The sequence below is a fragment of the Cordyceps javanica genome, chromosome 1 (genome assembly GCF_051103115.1).
Source record: "Cordyceps javanica chromosome 1, complete sequence".
Taxonomy (NCBI): Eukaryota; Fungi; Ascomycota; class Sordariomycetes; order Hypocreales; family Cordycipitaceae; genus Cordyceps; species Cordyceps javanica.
The window spans coordinates 2,096,590-2,113,104 of NC_139295.1; the positions used below are offsets into that span (position 1 = coordinate 2,096,590).

The 16,515-nt window shown below is 36.2% G+C and overlaps 1 protein-coding gene across 1 annotated transcript; it reads left to right on the plus strand.

The window, feature by feature from the left end:
- Positions 1-15,265: 15,265 nt before the first annotated feature.
- V2A60_000656 (uncharacterized protein) lies at positions 15,266-15,736 on the plus strand (the record flags this gene model as incomplete). Its single annotated transcript, XM_083252024.1, has 2 exons — positions 15,266-15,417; positions 15,574-15,736. 2 exons carry the CDS (start codon positions 15,266-15,268, stop codon positions 15,734-15,736), a joined length of 315 nt encoding a protein of 104 aa, XP_083108150.1.
- Between the last annotated feature and the right edge of the window lie 779 nt (positions 15,737-16,515).

The following is a 16,515-nucleotide window of genomic DNA, read 5'->3' on the forward strand; positions in this document are numbered from 1 at the left end:
TAAATCGTGAGGCTTACTAATTAATAAGATCTTTTACCCTAATTCTGCTAGCTATAGTATATAATCCGCGTAATGCTAGACGAATAGGATCTAAGTGGCGCTTACGCGAGGTACTCTATTATTGGGGCCTTATTAGCTAAGATATAGTTAAATAAGATTATTAGTAAGTAGAGGGTAGAAGTGGGCTTAGCGAGGGTATATTTAATAAAGAGAGATAACTAGCTAGTGTTTCTAGAGAAGGTAATAGCGAAGATATTTAGTAAGCTAAGTAATAAGTATATTATAGTAAATAGTTAGTGGTAATAGAATTAACTATCTAAAGAGTTAATTAACTTCTTATTAAAATTACTCTAGCTTATTGTATATATTAGTGTAGTAAAATAGCCTAAGTTCTTATTCTACGTAAGCTAGGGTCCTTAACTATAAAGCTAGTGGCTAAGCTAGAGTATACGTTAGCGTCGCTCGTTACCTAGGGAGGAGGGCTTAAGTATCTTTTTATTATCTTTAAGTTTCTTACTTAAAAACTAATTAATAGGGAAGTAACCTTTTATAAATATAAACCCCTATATAGTATAGTCTTCTAAGAGTAAGTATAAAAGCTTGCTAGGTAGTAGTTATAGGAAGGATTTATTTACTATCCTTAGGTTTAATATTAGTATAGAATAAATATTATTAAGAACGTTAACTAGCTATTTCTATATGAACTTATCCTAAATAAGTACTATAGCTCTAGGGTATTAAGCTATATAATATAAAAAGACTAGTATTATGTAGTAAAAGGGAAGTACGTTAGTGTCTAATTTATACTAGAAAATAATATTATATATCTTTATAGTAAATACTCGCGTTTTCTTAAACTATTTCTTTGTAATTTCCTTATTAATAATATACTTATTAGCTAGCATAGTAGTGCTAGTATTATTTTAGCTAGCCAGGGTTAATTACTTAAGGGGGTTAGTAGGTAAACTATAGCCTAGAAGCAAGTAGATAAGGGAGATAGTAATATAGAACTTATAATATATATATTAGTAAATTTAATTAATAAAGTAGTTAGTACTTACCCTCTATATAGCTATTTTTTCTATTTCTTTATAATATTCTAATCTAAACTAGTATTAAGGAATTTATTAATAATACTATTAAGTTCGTTATAGTTTTTTTCTATAGTATTATTATATTTATTATTTCTTTTTTTTATCGTAGAAAATAGGATAGTATATACCCTAAGAAAACTATCGTTATATAAATCTAGGTAACTAGGCATTTCTAAAATTTAATTAAAAAGATTTAATATACTATCTATAGTACTTAGTAATAGGGCTATAACGTATAGTAACTTATTATAGTAGTATAGCTATTATAGAGTATTAGGATAAGCTAGAATACTAAGTTAGTAATAAGGCTCCCTAACCTCTAGTAAGTAGTCTAAAGCTTTTATATACTAGTATTAGGAAATATAAGTCTAACTTTTATAATCCTTAATATTATTCTTAATATTATTCTTAATGTTATTGTCCTTAATTATCTCGTGACCCTAGATCTTATTAGTAGCTAAATAATATCTGCCTAGATCCCTAAAGCATTTAGCCTAAGTAAAAGTAAATTAGGGAGTAACTTTATAGTAAACTATTATAGTAATATATATAATATAAATAAATCTAAATATATATTCCTATAAAGCTAGTAGCCTTTTATAGAGGAACTAGAGAAATAAATAAATATTATAGTAATATATCTACTTAGGTATATTATAACTATTAGGAAGATTATATTACTTCTTATTTAATAATAGTTATTAGTAAATAAGAAAGAAATTAAGATATTTATATAATAGTGTCTAATATAAAAGAGTTAACTTTTAATATTACTCTATATTAAGCTCTTAATATTCTAAGATCTTCGTATCTAGATAAGCAAATAGTTTAATATATTTATTTTTAATTATTATTATCTCCTCATAAACCCCTTTTACCTTATTATCTAGCTATTCCTAGGAGAGATATTTTATGTTAGGCTGGCGTATAAATATAAAACTAGGCATAGTAGATATATTAGTAAGGTATGCTTCATAAGTATACCCTAAGGGAGGGCGTTCGCTAGGCCTACCCCTAGGCTTATTTACTAGCTATTATTCTCATAATAAGGTAGTTAGAGATAGTAAGCTAGGGATTAATAAGGAATATATTAACTAAACGTCTTTACTATCTAAATAATCTAGCGATAGAGGCCTAGTTTACTAAGTAATAGTATACTAAAGTAAGATTAATTAAAACTAACCTAATAGGTATTTTTAATACTTAGCTAATATTAGCTTTAAGTAAATTATAAATAGATAATTACTCTATTAATCGCTATTAAAAAATCAAAAATTCTAAGAGTAGGCTATAGGACTAGTTAAATTTAAAGGCTAAGACCTAGTAAGGGAGCTAATTTACTCTATAGTTACTATTACGAAACATAAGAGTATAACGTATTAGGGTATAAATTAAGGATAAGGCATAAAATAACTACTTATAATTATCAAAGTTAGACCTATACCGTAACTATATATATTACTTACTCGAGAAAAGAGGAAATAGTAGTAACTTAGGCCTACTTACCTATATACATAATAGTAGCCTACTAGAATAGCGTGGGCTATATATAGCCACTTTATCTAGGTAAGAGGGTTATACTAAGAATAATAAGTTAGCCTATTATCCCTATTCTAGGAATAACAATTTAGATACCTAGTACCATAAGTACTTGGCTACCAGGAGATAAGTGTAACGGTCTTAGCCAAGTATATTAATAACTGACTAAGCGACTACTACGAGTATCTAAAAGCTGAAGAAGAAAGGAAATAAAATAAGAAAGGGGAGCTTAAGGAGCTTAAGGAGCTCCTTGACTCGCCTGAGCTAATCTCGCTTAGTGGGCTAGAAGCCCTGGTCCATCGGACCGGGGCAAACGGCGAGAGCGCAAGCTAAGCCACCACGGGCTCAGCCCGTTACAATAAGACTGAATTTTTTGCAACCAAGCAAAAACATGGGAGCTAGGTAAGACAGCATATGTATTTAATACGAACGAAAAACATAGGAAAAATAAGCTTAGAATTAGATAGCTTCTTAACGTAGAGTGTCATTAAAATAGATAAGATCTCGCCTAGGAACTCGAAAGTTGCCTTCGTTCTTATTTAAAATCTCGAAAGTTGCCTTATACTAAACTAAACCGTTAATATATATCTTTAATTTAGTAAGAAAAACCTTATAATTCGCTACTATCTTTTTTTCCTATTAGTAGGCTTATGGGTAGCTTCGGTGTCTGCCTATATCTCGCTAACTTATAGTTAGATATATCTCTAACCTCTACATAATGCCTACCTTTAAGATAGTAGCTAGTGTTTCTACTTCTAAAGAGTCTTTATAGGGAATACTAGGAAGTAGAAGCCTAGTAAGAAATATATAGACTATAAGTATGTAGGAGGCCTTTTTAGCTTATAAGCGTATTGTAAGTTCTATGCCTTTAAAGTAGGGTAACTTTTCTATAGCTTAGAGTAAGTACTAGTATACTCATATCGTATGTGCTATCTCTCTAAGTCTGAACTTAGGTACTAGAATTTCTTTAGGGGGCTTCTCTACTAAGTGTACTTTCCCGATAGAAGGTATTTTGAATGTACTTAGGCAAACACTCGCGAGAATAGCACTATACTCCCCTTTAGGTAGGATAGCCGCGGAATAGCCGGAAAAGTAGGCATATTAGATGGTATTTGCTTTTATGGTGCTTCGTCGTCTGCTAGGGAGAGTCCCTTTAGAGAGCGATTCTCTTTTACTTATAAGCCCGTTATTTACTGATCGAGCGTCGACGACTTAGAGCCATAAACCACTAATCATGTAAATTCATGGGCGTGGATAAAGCTCGGCGAGTAAGGTCTTAAGCGAGGCATTATGAGAAGGGGCTTTTGCTTATATGTGCATCAGGGGGAGCGGCCTTGGTCCACATAGCCATCGATTCGCGCTCCATGTCAGTGGGCTGGCTGGCCGCCTAACAGCGACCACCCCAGCTCACCTCACCTGGGTGCCTAAGCAGTCTTGGTATAAGCACCGCCATCCAACAAAAAAGAGCCGCCAGCGCAATCTCGCCGCGCTCTCAACAACCCGCCGTAATCATTTGCGGATAAGCCCCATGTTATCAGGCGAAATTGGTGGCTATGCTTTTAATTACGCTACGTTCTAAATAGTAGTCAATTAGATCAAGAATAGCGTAACCATATCGTCTAGCTAAGCAAAGTCTTTCACAGTAGTCCCGAAATAACCCTAAAGGTTACTAATATGAAAGCTCATACCAGTAATATTAGTAAAATTTGGAATATTTAATTTGTCTGATTATCCTCTGTCAAGATTTGGAGCTCTTTAGCCACATTTTGCGGCATCTCTTTTTTGTAGTAGAATTCCCATAAATCGTAAAGCACCGACATCCGGAATCTAACGCCAGTGCGAGAATACATATCACATTTAAGATCCTCTTCTTCGGCGGTGCTATTACCAAGAGGCTCGCGGTTATATCTACATAGCTGATGAACAAGTTCCGGCACCCCTTGGTTGTGACTAGCCGCATCGTTGAGTTCAACAGCGATTTGCTTTAACCTGGCAGCTTCTCCGCGATTATTGGCTGCTTGCCACGCATCTTTGACATAAAAAACGTTTACTATAGCTTCTTTAACACCTTTGCGTTTTTCTGGTTATTTATCGACTTCGATGATTTCACATACTCGCTCCTAATAATCCTCTCGTTCTTCAAGGTTACCAAAGTTTAGACGACATTAAGGACAGTATATTAGACTAGGATAGTACTCTTTAATATGATTTATTATGCTATATACCGTTTTTAAATTATTAGTAGGGTATTTATAGTATAAATTGGCGTTTATGCTAAAGAGAGGGTAGCTTAGGTAAAAAAAACCACGTAGGGTAATCGTTCCTTCCTTATCTCTCAGCCCTTAGAACTAAGTTAACAGTAAAAGTCTTTTAACTAGTAGTTATTCGTATTTTATGGCTTTTACTAGGTCTCTATTTATAGAATTAAAGGAGGTAGTAACCTTCGTAGGCTTTAAATCCCTAGAGTTAAAGTAGTATGCGATATATGTCCTTAGCACGTATTTATTATTCGTCGATTCTATAGATAGAAACGCTTATAAATATAATCGTTTTTTGTAAACGTAGTATTCGACTTTCCTCTAGTTAGTGCCCTACTAAGATAGGAGGATAAAGGATTACTCACAAGTTTCTAGCATCTTTCCATAGCTAAGTCAGGGTTCCTAAGGTCTCCTAGCTTTAGTTCAATCTAAAAGATACATCTTTGGACTTACTACGCACTACTACTCCACAGGGAGCGGGCTAGCCCGCTTTATAGTTACGTTATAATAAGTGAATAAGGCTGGTCAGAGATAAATTGTATGCAAGCTATCGTAGAACCCGGACTATGTCGCTATACATTGGATTGGTCTAAATAAAGCTGTGCCAAATCTTTCAACACTGAACCCATTCAGTTGCGAATCACAGGAGTCACCGTACCTCCGTTAACATTCTACAGTCATAGCTTTCCTACTATAGTGGCAGCAAAGTCCTAAAGAAACAGAGGATACTGTAAGAGTCATATCGCTTAGATTCCAGCAGAGAACTCGAATGCATCTTAACACCCTTGTTTTATATATTCTGCACCTTCGCCTAAGAAACTATTTGCTAGGCCCAGGGGTTAGCGCTAGAAAGAGATAACTGGAGAGCTGTGATATTCGACACGCGGGTATTCTCCACCTAAAATATTAGTTTTTTGTTCTAAAGAGCCCCTAGAATTTCTGCTCCTATATGATATCCTACACATAAATAAATAAAAAGACTTTATAGTACTTCTTATAAGCTTTGTTCTGGCTTTAATAACCCCATAGTTTTCCTAAGATAGTAGAAAAGGGAAATAGCCTATGAGTTATCTATAAGCTTAGTTATCATACTAATACTATTATTATATTTACATAAATATATCTTATTTTTTAGGATATAGTCTTAGTTTTCTATCTAAACGTTAAATTTTAATCTTTTTCTAGGCTTCTAAGCTATATTAGATAAGCCTCTAATAGATTTAGGTAATATATACCTTGCCTTCTATACCCTAGATAAGATATATTAGTAGAATAGTAATAGGCTTAGAGCTTATAAGATATAATCTAAGAATACTAAGATCTATTATCTTATATCCTGTAGGCTCCTTAGCTTCTTATAGTTCTTATTCTTAAAGGCGTTATATAATAGATAGGGTCTATCGAAGATAGATTAACTTAAACTACCGCTTATTCTAGGGGCCTATCCCTACGTACTAATACGTAGTTAAGCTCCTCTAAGCCTAGATTACTAACTAGATCCTCGTAAGACTCATTAGTGGTATCCCGTCCCTGTCCCCGCCCCTGTCCCCATAACCCAAAAATGGCGGCACTAGGCTGTAGGTAGACACTGTGATGGGTTGCTAGTAAGTTAATTCAACAATCTAGTTCCTATGCTGTTTACTATTAAGATGAGGAGGAAAGAAAGCGAATCAACTATGGAATCATAACAATAGTCTTATAGCTCCGAGCTAGTGGAAGGATTACCGGAGCAACTGAGTGCTGTGTTCTTCGTTTTCTGACAGCCGCTCTGGCGGCATTGTCACCACTAAGCGGAGTGCCTCACGAGTATTCCTGGGGATTGGAGAGCTCTCATTAACATTGTCCATAAGTTTGTCAAGGGCGAGAGATTGATGCATGCTGGCGAGAGCGTGAGAAGAAAATGAGATTGTATTTTCGACTTTTCGTAGAATACGCCTTCTGGATCTTATAGTAATCGCAGGGTACACTAGATCCTTGCCGTCGTTTCCTTCGGGCAGTGTGTCCATGGTGACGACGCATCCGTCTCTCGCGACCGCGGCGCTAGACATTGTGGCGCCAAGCCTCGGCTGGAAGCAAATTCCCTTGGTCTCATCACCGCGGTTCCACTGTATACAAACGATATTGAGTGTACTAGCATCGCCTTGACGGACCTCTGTGACCAAGTTAACTAGCAGCTTCCCTATTGCGAATTGAACTGGTCGTCTATAAGTTAAAAAGCTGCAATATATCAATTAGTCGGTTTTTACCTACGTAACTCTTTAGCCTCGTCTTCGTCGCTTTGTATACGGTCGGCCATTGTAGTAATTGCCTAGAAGTCTAGAAGACGATAGGTATAGCACGACCTATGTTCTTGTGAAAGTCTACGGGGATAGTGCTGTTATTTATAGATTCTTTGGCTACTATCGTAAACTTAAGATTGAGTTTAGTAATTAGAACTTCCCAGCTTTCCGAGTACGACCGAATTAATATCTCAGCACAAACTTTGATTACTTACTAGCCACTTCGCGTGGTGTTTTTGACGACGGTGCTTCTATATAAGACACGATAGTTAGAAGGGGCTTTTAGGTTTTGCAAAATATTAGATTCCTAACTAGCTTAAAACGGTAAAAACGGTAAAAACGGAGCTATAGAAATAGTTGGCTAGTTCGGATATGATGTTGGAAACCTGTCGTCTACGAGGTTAGATAGACTTTCGCTAAAAGTGGTAGCGCTATATTACTCGGCTGTCTAACTAGTAGTAGAGGGATATGTGCTAGAGTAGATATTATGGTCTAATATAGGTATCTAGTTATGCTTCTTTTTTTCGAAGTGTTTAATAGTTTTTAATAAAATCCTATTTTCCTCTTTTAAGATTTCTATTTCTCCTTTTAGCTTAGATATCTTATCGTCGTGAGCCTTGACCTACTGCTTGTGGCGGTTACGATACTTCTGTTAAGCTTAGTAGTTTCTCGTATGCCTGTCGTCGATATCGTTAGATAGGGTTAAGACGCTGCGTAATCCTAAATGGCTATATTAGTAATAGCTACTATCTAGTAGTGAGTCGTAGGCCTTACCTTTAGGTTTTACTAGAGTATCCTGGTGTTCTTTTGTAGAGATAGGTTGCACACGCTTCTCTTATATTATTTGCACGAGTGACACGTTTAGCGAAGAATAGCCTTAAAGGGAAAAGGAATTAACTTATTTCTACAAAAAGAGAAGGGGGAGAATATTTATATTATTAAGCTACTAAGAAGTAAAAGAATAAAAGGGATCACTCTATGTAAGTAAAGCACTACCGGTGGTGAAGTTATAGTAATTCTATTATGTGGGCAGTAAACCTATAAAATATAAAAGCTAATCTTATAGATCTCTCCTATAGGAGTTTAGGAGAAATAACACATATTATTCAGAAGCTTCTTTATTTCCTAGAATTACCTCATAGATATAATAAAATAAGGCTATATAAACTAGGCTATCGTAAATGCCTAGGTAGGAGTAGCCTTATAACTAGCGAATAGCCATAGCGTTATACGTAAACGCTTTGTTTAGGTATTTCGTAATATTATCTAATGCGTTTTGTGATACTTTAGCTTTTAGAAGTAATAAAATAGATTTCTTAGCTATCTATATGGCTATACCTCCCTACTACTCTTCTAGTTTATTATGTAGTGAGATAGAGGCATCGATTACTATAATAATACGAAAATATTCCTCCTAAAATAAAAAGCAAACTACGTTAGTAATCAGCTTATCTAAGAATTAACAAGTTATTACCTTATAGAGTCTCGCTATAAGCGGATAAAAAAGGCCTTCGCCAGCTATTTAACCTACTTAGCAGTAAGATATGATTTGGAGTTAAAACTGTTAGACAACATGGATTTGATTGATCGTGAATATCTAGCTACTTATAGTTAGCCTATATATCGAAACTACCAGCATCGAGCTGTGTGGTCTACCACTATAAGTTTCTTTATCCGCCTTCCTTCCCTAGACTAGCCAATCGCTATTAGATATATAAAATAACTTTTCTTCCTAATTAAGTACTACTAGTTATAGTTATCGACCGATTCTTCGCCTCTAAATATATTTGAAAAGTTTTGCTATATTATTTAGTTAGGATCACATTAAGTAGATTCTATAGGCATATTCACCTTCGCTTCTATAGGCTACTAAACATATAATAGACGCGATAGGCTTTTAGTAGGTAGTTACTATACTTATATCGCGTATTATCCACGCACTTGGTAGTGTTATATTTTCTAATATAATTCTCTATCTCGTAAACGCTATGTAGTTTTATAGTAGGGTTATTCATATTAAAGTAGTAATATTTATGCTAATTAGATAGAAGAGAGCTTAAGAAAGATAATGATATTGTCTAGGCATTTTGCTTCGCGATAAGAATAGGTTAATTCCAAGTTTATTATTAATTATCTAAATAAGGAGGCTACTACTTATATATACTCCTAAGCATATAGCTTTAGATATCTACCTAGATTTATCTATCGCGCATAATATTTCTAACCTAGCGTATTTATAGGTAAAAAGCCGAAGGGCTATTAAGGGCGTTATATTAGAATAGGTAGTAGAAAATTTAAATATAAAAGGAAGTAGAGGTTTTATTATCTATCTATATACCTATCTACTACGCGGGCTACCCTTAGTATTAGTCTAACTACCTCCTAAGCTATCTATTATTATTTTCTAATCTAGCTATATAGGGCCTTTAATAATAGACTATTAACTTAAGCTATTAGATATAGCCTACGTACCTAGGGTAATAACCTAGTAAGTTTTAACTTATTTTATCTTATAAGCTATTATATATCTTAAATAGTAATAACTATTTATTTAATACGTATTAAAGATCCTAGAGTCTAGGAGTATATATCCCGAAGCTACCTATAGTAGTCGTTTATAATATTGTGGTCTAAGTCTACTAATATATACCTAGGATCCTCTATATAATTTACTAAAGTCTCCCTCGATATACTTAGAGAATCTCTTCTATACTTATTATTATTATAGCCTTACTCTATTCTTTTAATAAGATCTTTTCTCTATAAGATCGCTAGTACTACTTAACCTAGTATAGTATAAATAGGGTATTAGAGTTTATATAGAAGGGGCACTTATATAGTAGAAATAATATAGCTAGATAATATTAGTATTAGGCTACTAAGTACTAGAAAAGTAAGCTAGTATATAGTCCTGTATACTTTATATAGAGTATTCTACCGTAAGTCCTTATTATTAATAGTACTAGCTATACTAATAGCTATTAAGGCTAGGGCTATACTTATAATTAAGATAGAGCCCTAGTACTATTATAACTATATAGAAAGGTAATATTAAAATCTGAATATAATAAGGTAAAGTAAGGCTATATAGCCTATCGCTATTATAATTATGTAGAAGTATAAGCTAACTTAATAGTATATTTTTATACTAAATTTAGTCTAATAGCATAAATTAGTCCTAGACTAATCTTAAGTAAGCTAGAATATTACTTACTACCTACGCATATAGGTATAGTTTACTTACTAGTCATAAAGTAATAAAGAAGCTAAATTAAAGGCTCTCTATATTAGGCTTTAGATATACTATACTAAATACTAGCGTATATACTAGTAATAAGATAATATATAATACGAGTTTAACCTTAAGGAGGAAAGTGTTTTTAATCTAAAGCCTAAATACGATATAAATAATAAGGGTAGTATACGTAGTAAACCCTAAGATATATTCTAGAGGACTAATACTAGGTAGTATTACGAGGAGTAGTATAGCCTATTTATTAAATATATATTATTAGGAATACTAAGTTATAAGTACTATCTCTATAAGGACTCTACTTAGCCTCGTTAGTTACTCTAGCATAATATAGCTAGCTAACTAAGTAACTATTAGCTACGAATATCTACGTAGGAGATCCCTAGGTTCTTTATAGTTATTACGCCTCTATGCGGACATGGCGCTAATAATTAGACATGATTAAACACATGGGTCTAACTTAACACAATCTTATTCTTATACTGCCGTTAGCTAGCGACGGTAATAGAGGGGGGGGGGGGGGGGGGGGAATAGAGAGAGGGACAGCGTTGGAAGGTGTTTTCGAAAACACCCTCCTTATTATGGGTCTAGTCGTCTCTATTAGTTGTTTGAGGTAGCTATCTTGAATCTATGCTGACCGTGGCTGTTATTCGTGGCTATGGTTACTAAGCTAGTACTATGTAAAAGCGCATATGACCCCCTCCCTAAGTAGTAGCTAACTTAGTACTTGACGACTATATGCGAACTTTATCTAGCTTTTCCCTCTTAGTAGCTTAACTATAGACGAAACTATGACTTCTAGAAAGAGAGGATAGGTAGGCCCTAAAAAGTGCTGTGAATGTCTTATAGCGGGTGTATACTTTATATGTTATGAGTTTACTATTACGTAGAAAGACCTAGGCTATATATACGAGGTTAAATATGTACGATGCTATGCGTAGGTAGTGGTGGTAGATGAGATTGTACTGTACCTAGATAAGAGGCTTGGGCGTGGCTAGTAGATATATAAGAGACTATATATCGCTATTCTAGTATTACTTTTATGCTTACTAATGTAAAGTATAGGCTATCTTCTAAAGAATAGAAACCTAGGTCTAGAGACTATGAAGAGAATAGCTATTTGATCTTGACTAAGCTATAAAACCCCCTTTCCTTAATAGAACTAGAGTAGATGCTGAAAAATATATTACTCTTATAAGACCTAAAGTAGTAGATTGGTGGGTTGAAGAAGATAGTAGAAAGCCTTAAAATCTTGCTATTATCGCTAAAATAAAAAGACCTACGAAAAAAGACGTTGTTTGAGCTATATGGGAGATTGGTCGAGCGTTATATTTATAATGGATTTAAGAAGCTCTAGTCTAATTACTCTCCTATATGGATTTCCTTCGTTTCCTAGATCGTTAAGTACTAGTATTAAAATAAGCAAGATATTAACTAAGTCTTCGATAATATTGGTAATTAAGTTAGTTATGTGCTGAAGATTATAGATAGATTGGATCTTGATATTACTAACGTTGGAAAAACGCTCTAAGAAAGAGTATAGAGGTTAAAATAGACGTATAAAAGCGATTTATGGACTATATGCGCGATCTTATGTAAAGTTAATACTTAGTTTTTAAAACTTAAAGATATTAGAAGAGAAAAAGAATAGTGACGCTAGGAAAGGCTCCCGCTCCTAATATATTATATTATAGATATCCTATTTCTAGTACTAGGGGTGGATATTATCCTAATATATATGGCGTTTTAGGGTATAGTAAATATTGTTTTATTATAGTTACGAAGCTAACTTATCTAGAATAGTACTACTATCTTGATAAAGTAAGATAAGATATATGAGATATTCTAGGTTTTGTGAATTTTATTATAGGACGAGTTAAGGATATAGATATCTCTAAAATAAGTGAGAATATTTTTATATATTTCTCCCTTACTATGGTAGGCTAGGCTCTTAAAAAGAGGTAAGGATTTAGTTTAGTAAATAACTTATACTAACTAGCGATAGCTTTCTCGAAATCTGCTAATATTTTGGTCTTAATAACCTTACCTATTTAATATTAACTTATTATAAGTTTGAACGTACTAAAAAAAATTTTATTGTTACTAACTCTACGATAGAAGTATAGCGGGAGGTTATAGGCTTAGAGCTTGATTAGGGATTATACCTCTTATATAGAGAGCTATGAGTGACCGTGGCCGAGGGGTAGCTAAGAAACCTGTTTTAGTTGTTCGAGATTATGGATGATGGCTACGAGAGCGAACTGGCCGACGACTAGGAATGTATAATAGTATTTCTAGATATGTCCTTAGTAAAGAGCCCGATGGTAACTCCCCGTACCTCTGTGGATTCTAAGGTAAGATTAGGTGGCTTCGACCTAGGTCGAAACGGTAGGGAAGACTAGGTGTCTGAGTACGACCTTGCTAGCTAGAGTGTAGGGGTGATCGAAGAGATACCTATTGTGGCTTTAAACGAGGAATCTCTTGTTCTGCTTTTCTAGCTATCTGTCGATAGTAGCTATGCGAGTAACGTAGCTAGTTAATAGGTGTGTGGTACCCTATTGGTAATATTATCGTCTAGCGTAACTCTATCTGAGATTAGGGGCGGTGTGGAATTGTTTTGTATATCTAGATAGAAGAGACTATAGTCCGTGGCTAGTGCTATGTTAAAGAGGTAGAGATCAGGTACTGTAGAGATTATGGAAGACTTGGTTACCGTTATCAAGCCTTCGTAGGGCGAGGATATTGCTATGAATACGAATGCCTCTATAGATCTATTATAAGACGAAGTCTTAGAAGAACTCGTAGGAATTAAGGACTTTGTTAAATTCCTAGTTAGAAGTAGAATGACCGATAAGGATTTCTGGGTAGGGAGTAGAATGGATTTGAACGATGTGAATTTAGTAACCCCTACTAGCGTTCTAGGTTTTCTAGGAGTAGAATAGCTATATGAAAGTTCCCTCCCTAAGGTAGGATTTGAAAATGAATATTAGGTAGAATAATATAGCTATTGGTAGTCGTGATGACCTACTCTTTATCCTACTTAGATTCCCTTTTCTTTCTTCTAACTATTAAGATCTTAACTAGCTACTTGGATAATAGAGTAATAATAGTAATACGATTGGATAGTATATGAGCGCGAATTTCCCCTTTTGTTTTTGTAGTGGCTAGCCTGAGATTCCTAGCTATCTGCCTTTTAAGGCGTAAGAAGATACTTAGGTTATTTTTGACCTTGTTTATGGTCGATTAGTATTCTTCGGTATATTTATTAATTTGTTTAGCTTATATTAACGAGAATAAACTTACTTAAGGTTTTAATTTCTTTAGTGTCTTTATAATGTAAGTATGTACTATTTTAGGTCTGGTTAACTGGAGTTATAGTAAGCGATAGAAGAGACATAATGATCTTCTTGACTATTGGCTAAATTTCCGTTTAGTTATATATAAATATAATATATAATTCGTCTAAGTTATTTATTGCTTCGTAATTTTTAGTGTCTATCTCTTTTATAGAATTATTATTCTAAAGTACTAGAGAGGGGGTAGAGGGGCTCTTTTATGCTTAGGTAGTAATGTGAGGGTAACCTATGCCCTACTCTTTGCCGAATAGCTACTAGCTATTTCTTATAAGTTAGAGTATCTATATCCCGTTCCTAACTATAAATTTATCTTCTTTATTTATGTCTCCATATTTGTATGGTAGTGTTGTTGGAGATACTGGGTTTGTAGAATACTTAGTGTCCGATAGTGCGTTACTTTTCTTACTATCTTCGTCTGGGGGATACTGGCCCGCGACTTCTAAAGTAGATAGTAAGGCATTTAGCTCGGTAGCATATTTGGTGGTATTGTTTAGTGCGTTAGTAACTTCGTTCTTGTTTTGGGGAGTATCTTGTATTAATTAGCTAAGTAGTATAGACGAAGGTAGAGAGGAGATTTACTTGGTAGTCCTTCTTCGCTGGTAGTACTTGAAGGCGAGGTAGCGCGTTTGGCGTGGCTGGACTCTTGTTCGCGTATAGCATGCCGTGCCGTAATATGGTCCTCTAGTGCGATGTTGCTAGATGCACTGCATTTGGGTATATGAGCAAGGTGTCATTAATAGACGCCCTGGCTACGTACCTCGAGAGTTTTGTATAGTCGGGCCTGACTTTCTTCGAGCCTCTCACATCGGACGGGAATGTATCTATAACGTTCGCGACAGAACGTGGCGACCTGCAGAGCGTTAGCTAATAAATGCCCCGGATTTCCCATACTCACGTCTTCGAATAGGTATTTTCTTCTTGGTCACCAGGCATGACTGTCTTTATGAAGATTTCGCGAGAAAGGGATGGTACAATAGCTTATCTGTACCATCGACTGAGAATGCTGTCCAGATCTCTGCTGGATCTTGTAACCTTTATATGTCGCACAGTACTTATTCACAACCTCGATCTACCAAGTACTACCCTTATAAAAATTTCTACTCCTGCAAGCCTCATGCAAGTATCTCTCAGTTCCCCTTTACAGCATGCACGATAATCTAATGGCGTTCAGCAACCGCGGGTTCAAGTGTCTCGATTTGACAGCGAATAGGCTCTTTCCCCAGAAGCTTGGTGAAATTCCCTGAAACAGCTCCGGTGGCAAATTTGCCTGCAGCTTTGTCTATTTTTCCCCACTATCTGTCCAATAAGAGGCGCTGTGGCGCCAGCGTGAGGGGCGGGGCCGACCAGGTGTCTAAAATTACTCAGGTTCTGGGTATTTTCCCCTCATCAGCTTACATATCCAAAATCCCTCAGCCTTCAGGTACTCTTGACCAGTCTCCCCACCTCCAACTCAGACATCCGTGCTCTTTCAACGTACTCGGAAAGCATGGAGAGCTACGCAGGGACACTCAGTTCATTAGAGAACTACAATCCTCAAGATTTGAGCTCCGAAGCCTTGGACCAGGCACTGCTATCTCTGAAGAAACAGCTCCTGAAAGCCGAAGCGGCGAAGCTTTTACTGCCCGTGAAGGAGCTCCCGTACAGCCGAGTGGCTCTATGTCGCCTCTCAAGCTTGCTCACTCTGTTGTACAACCCGAAAAAACAAGACGAGCCAAGGATAATAGCTTTAAGAGGACTAGATTCTGTCTCGCTAATTATATGTGGCCTTTGCCTAACTCAAAAAACGCTGGAAAGCATAAAGAAGGATCTTTTTGAAGTCCTTCTTGAACAGGCCGTCACCGCATCGCAGGTTAATGTTACAGAAATCGCCACAAACAATGAGGTCAACAAGGTGGTCTTGTCCACGGTGCTTGATGAAGACTTCTTGACACGTACGCTACAGCCCTCACCATTATAGAATCGCAATACTGACGAAAGCCAGATCATCTCGGTCTGCGACGCATGGTCGGGGGAGCTGTGTCGTCCAGTCTTCAGTATTCCTTGGCAGGCAGTCCATCTTGGTGCTACTCCAAAGTCTCCCAGCCAGGGTCATCGCAGGCGGTGTTTCCCCATCTAATAAGGAAAGCAAGTCGAGGTTTCGTAACGACATTTTTGCCTTCGGGGGCATCTACGGACGGTCTCATCCGGTTCATGATCCCCTGGGACCAGCAACTACTCTGCACCCTGTTTGGTTGGTCAGGCGCAGCAACCATTGGAGCTGGTAAGTGAGTTACAGTCCATATCTATCACTAGAGCTGAATTTTTCCAGAGCGTTTCTCGGTTCGCTGCGCGGTGAAGAATCAGGTTGCGCCAATATTTGGTGTCGACGTGTTCGAAGCAATCACAAATAGCCATATGTGGAGGGGAGATACCGGAGAGATCGAAACAGCATGTCTGGCCGTAGATGTCTATCCGGCGCAGCTCATGATGATCAGTCTGACTATCAGCTGGGACTCATGCTATGCTTTTGTCAATTCTTTCTACCGACTATGAACATTTCACAGCCCCTCCTTTGGCCCGCACGCGTATACCAGGTGGCAGCTTCATCTCTCCGCTTCCAGATGTTCGAAAGAGCGTAGAGTTGTCCCCATCCTGAAACAATATCTCCTCGCACGATTCACATGCGAAAGTCCGTTCGACGTTCGATGCATCAATATGGTGGGCCGCTCTTTTGTCGGCTTCGGTGAATGTGCTTCT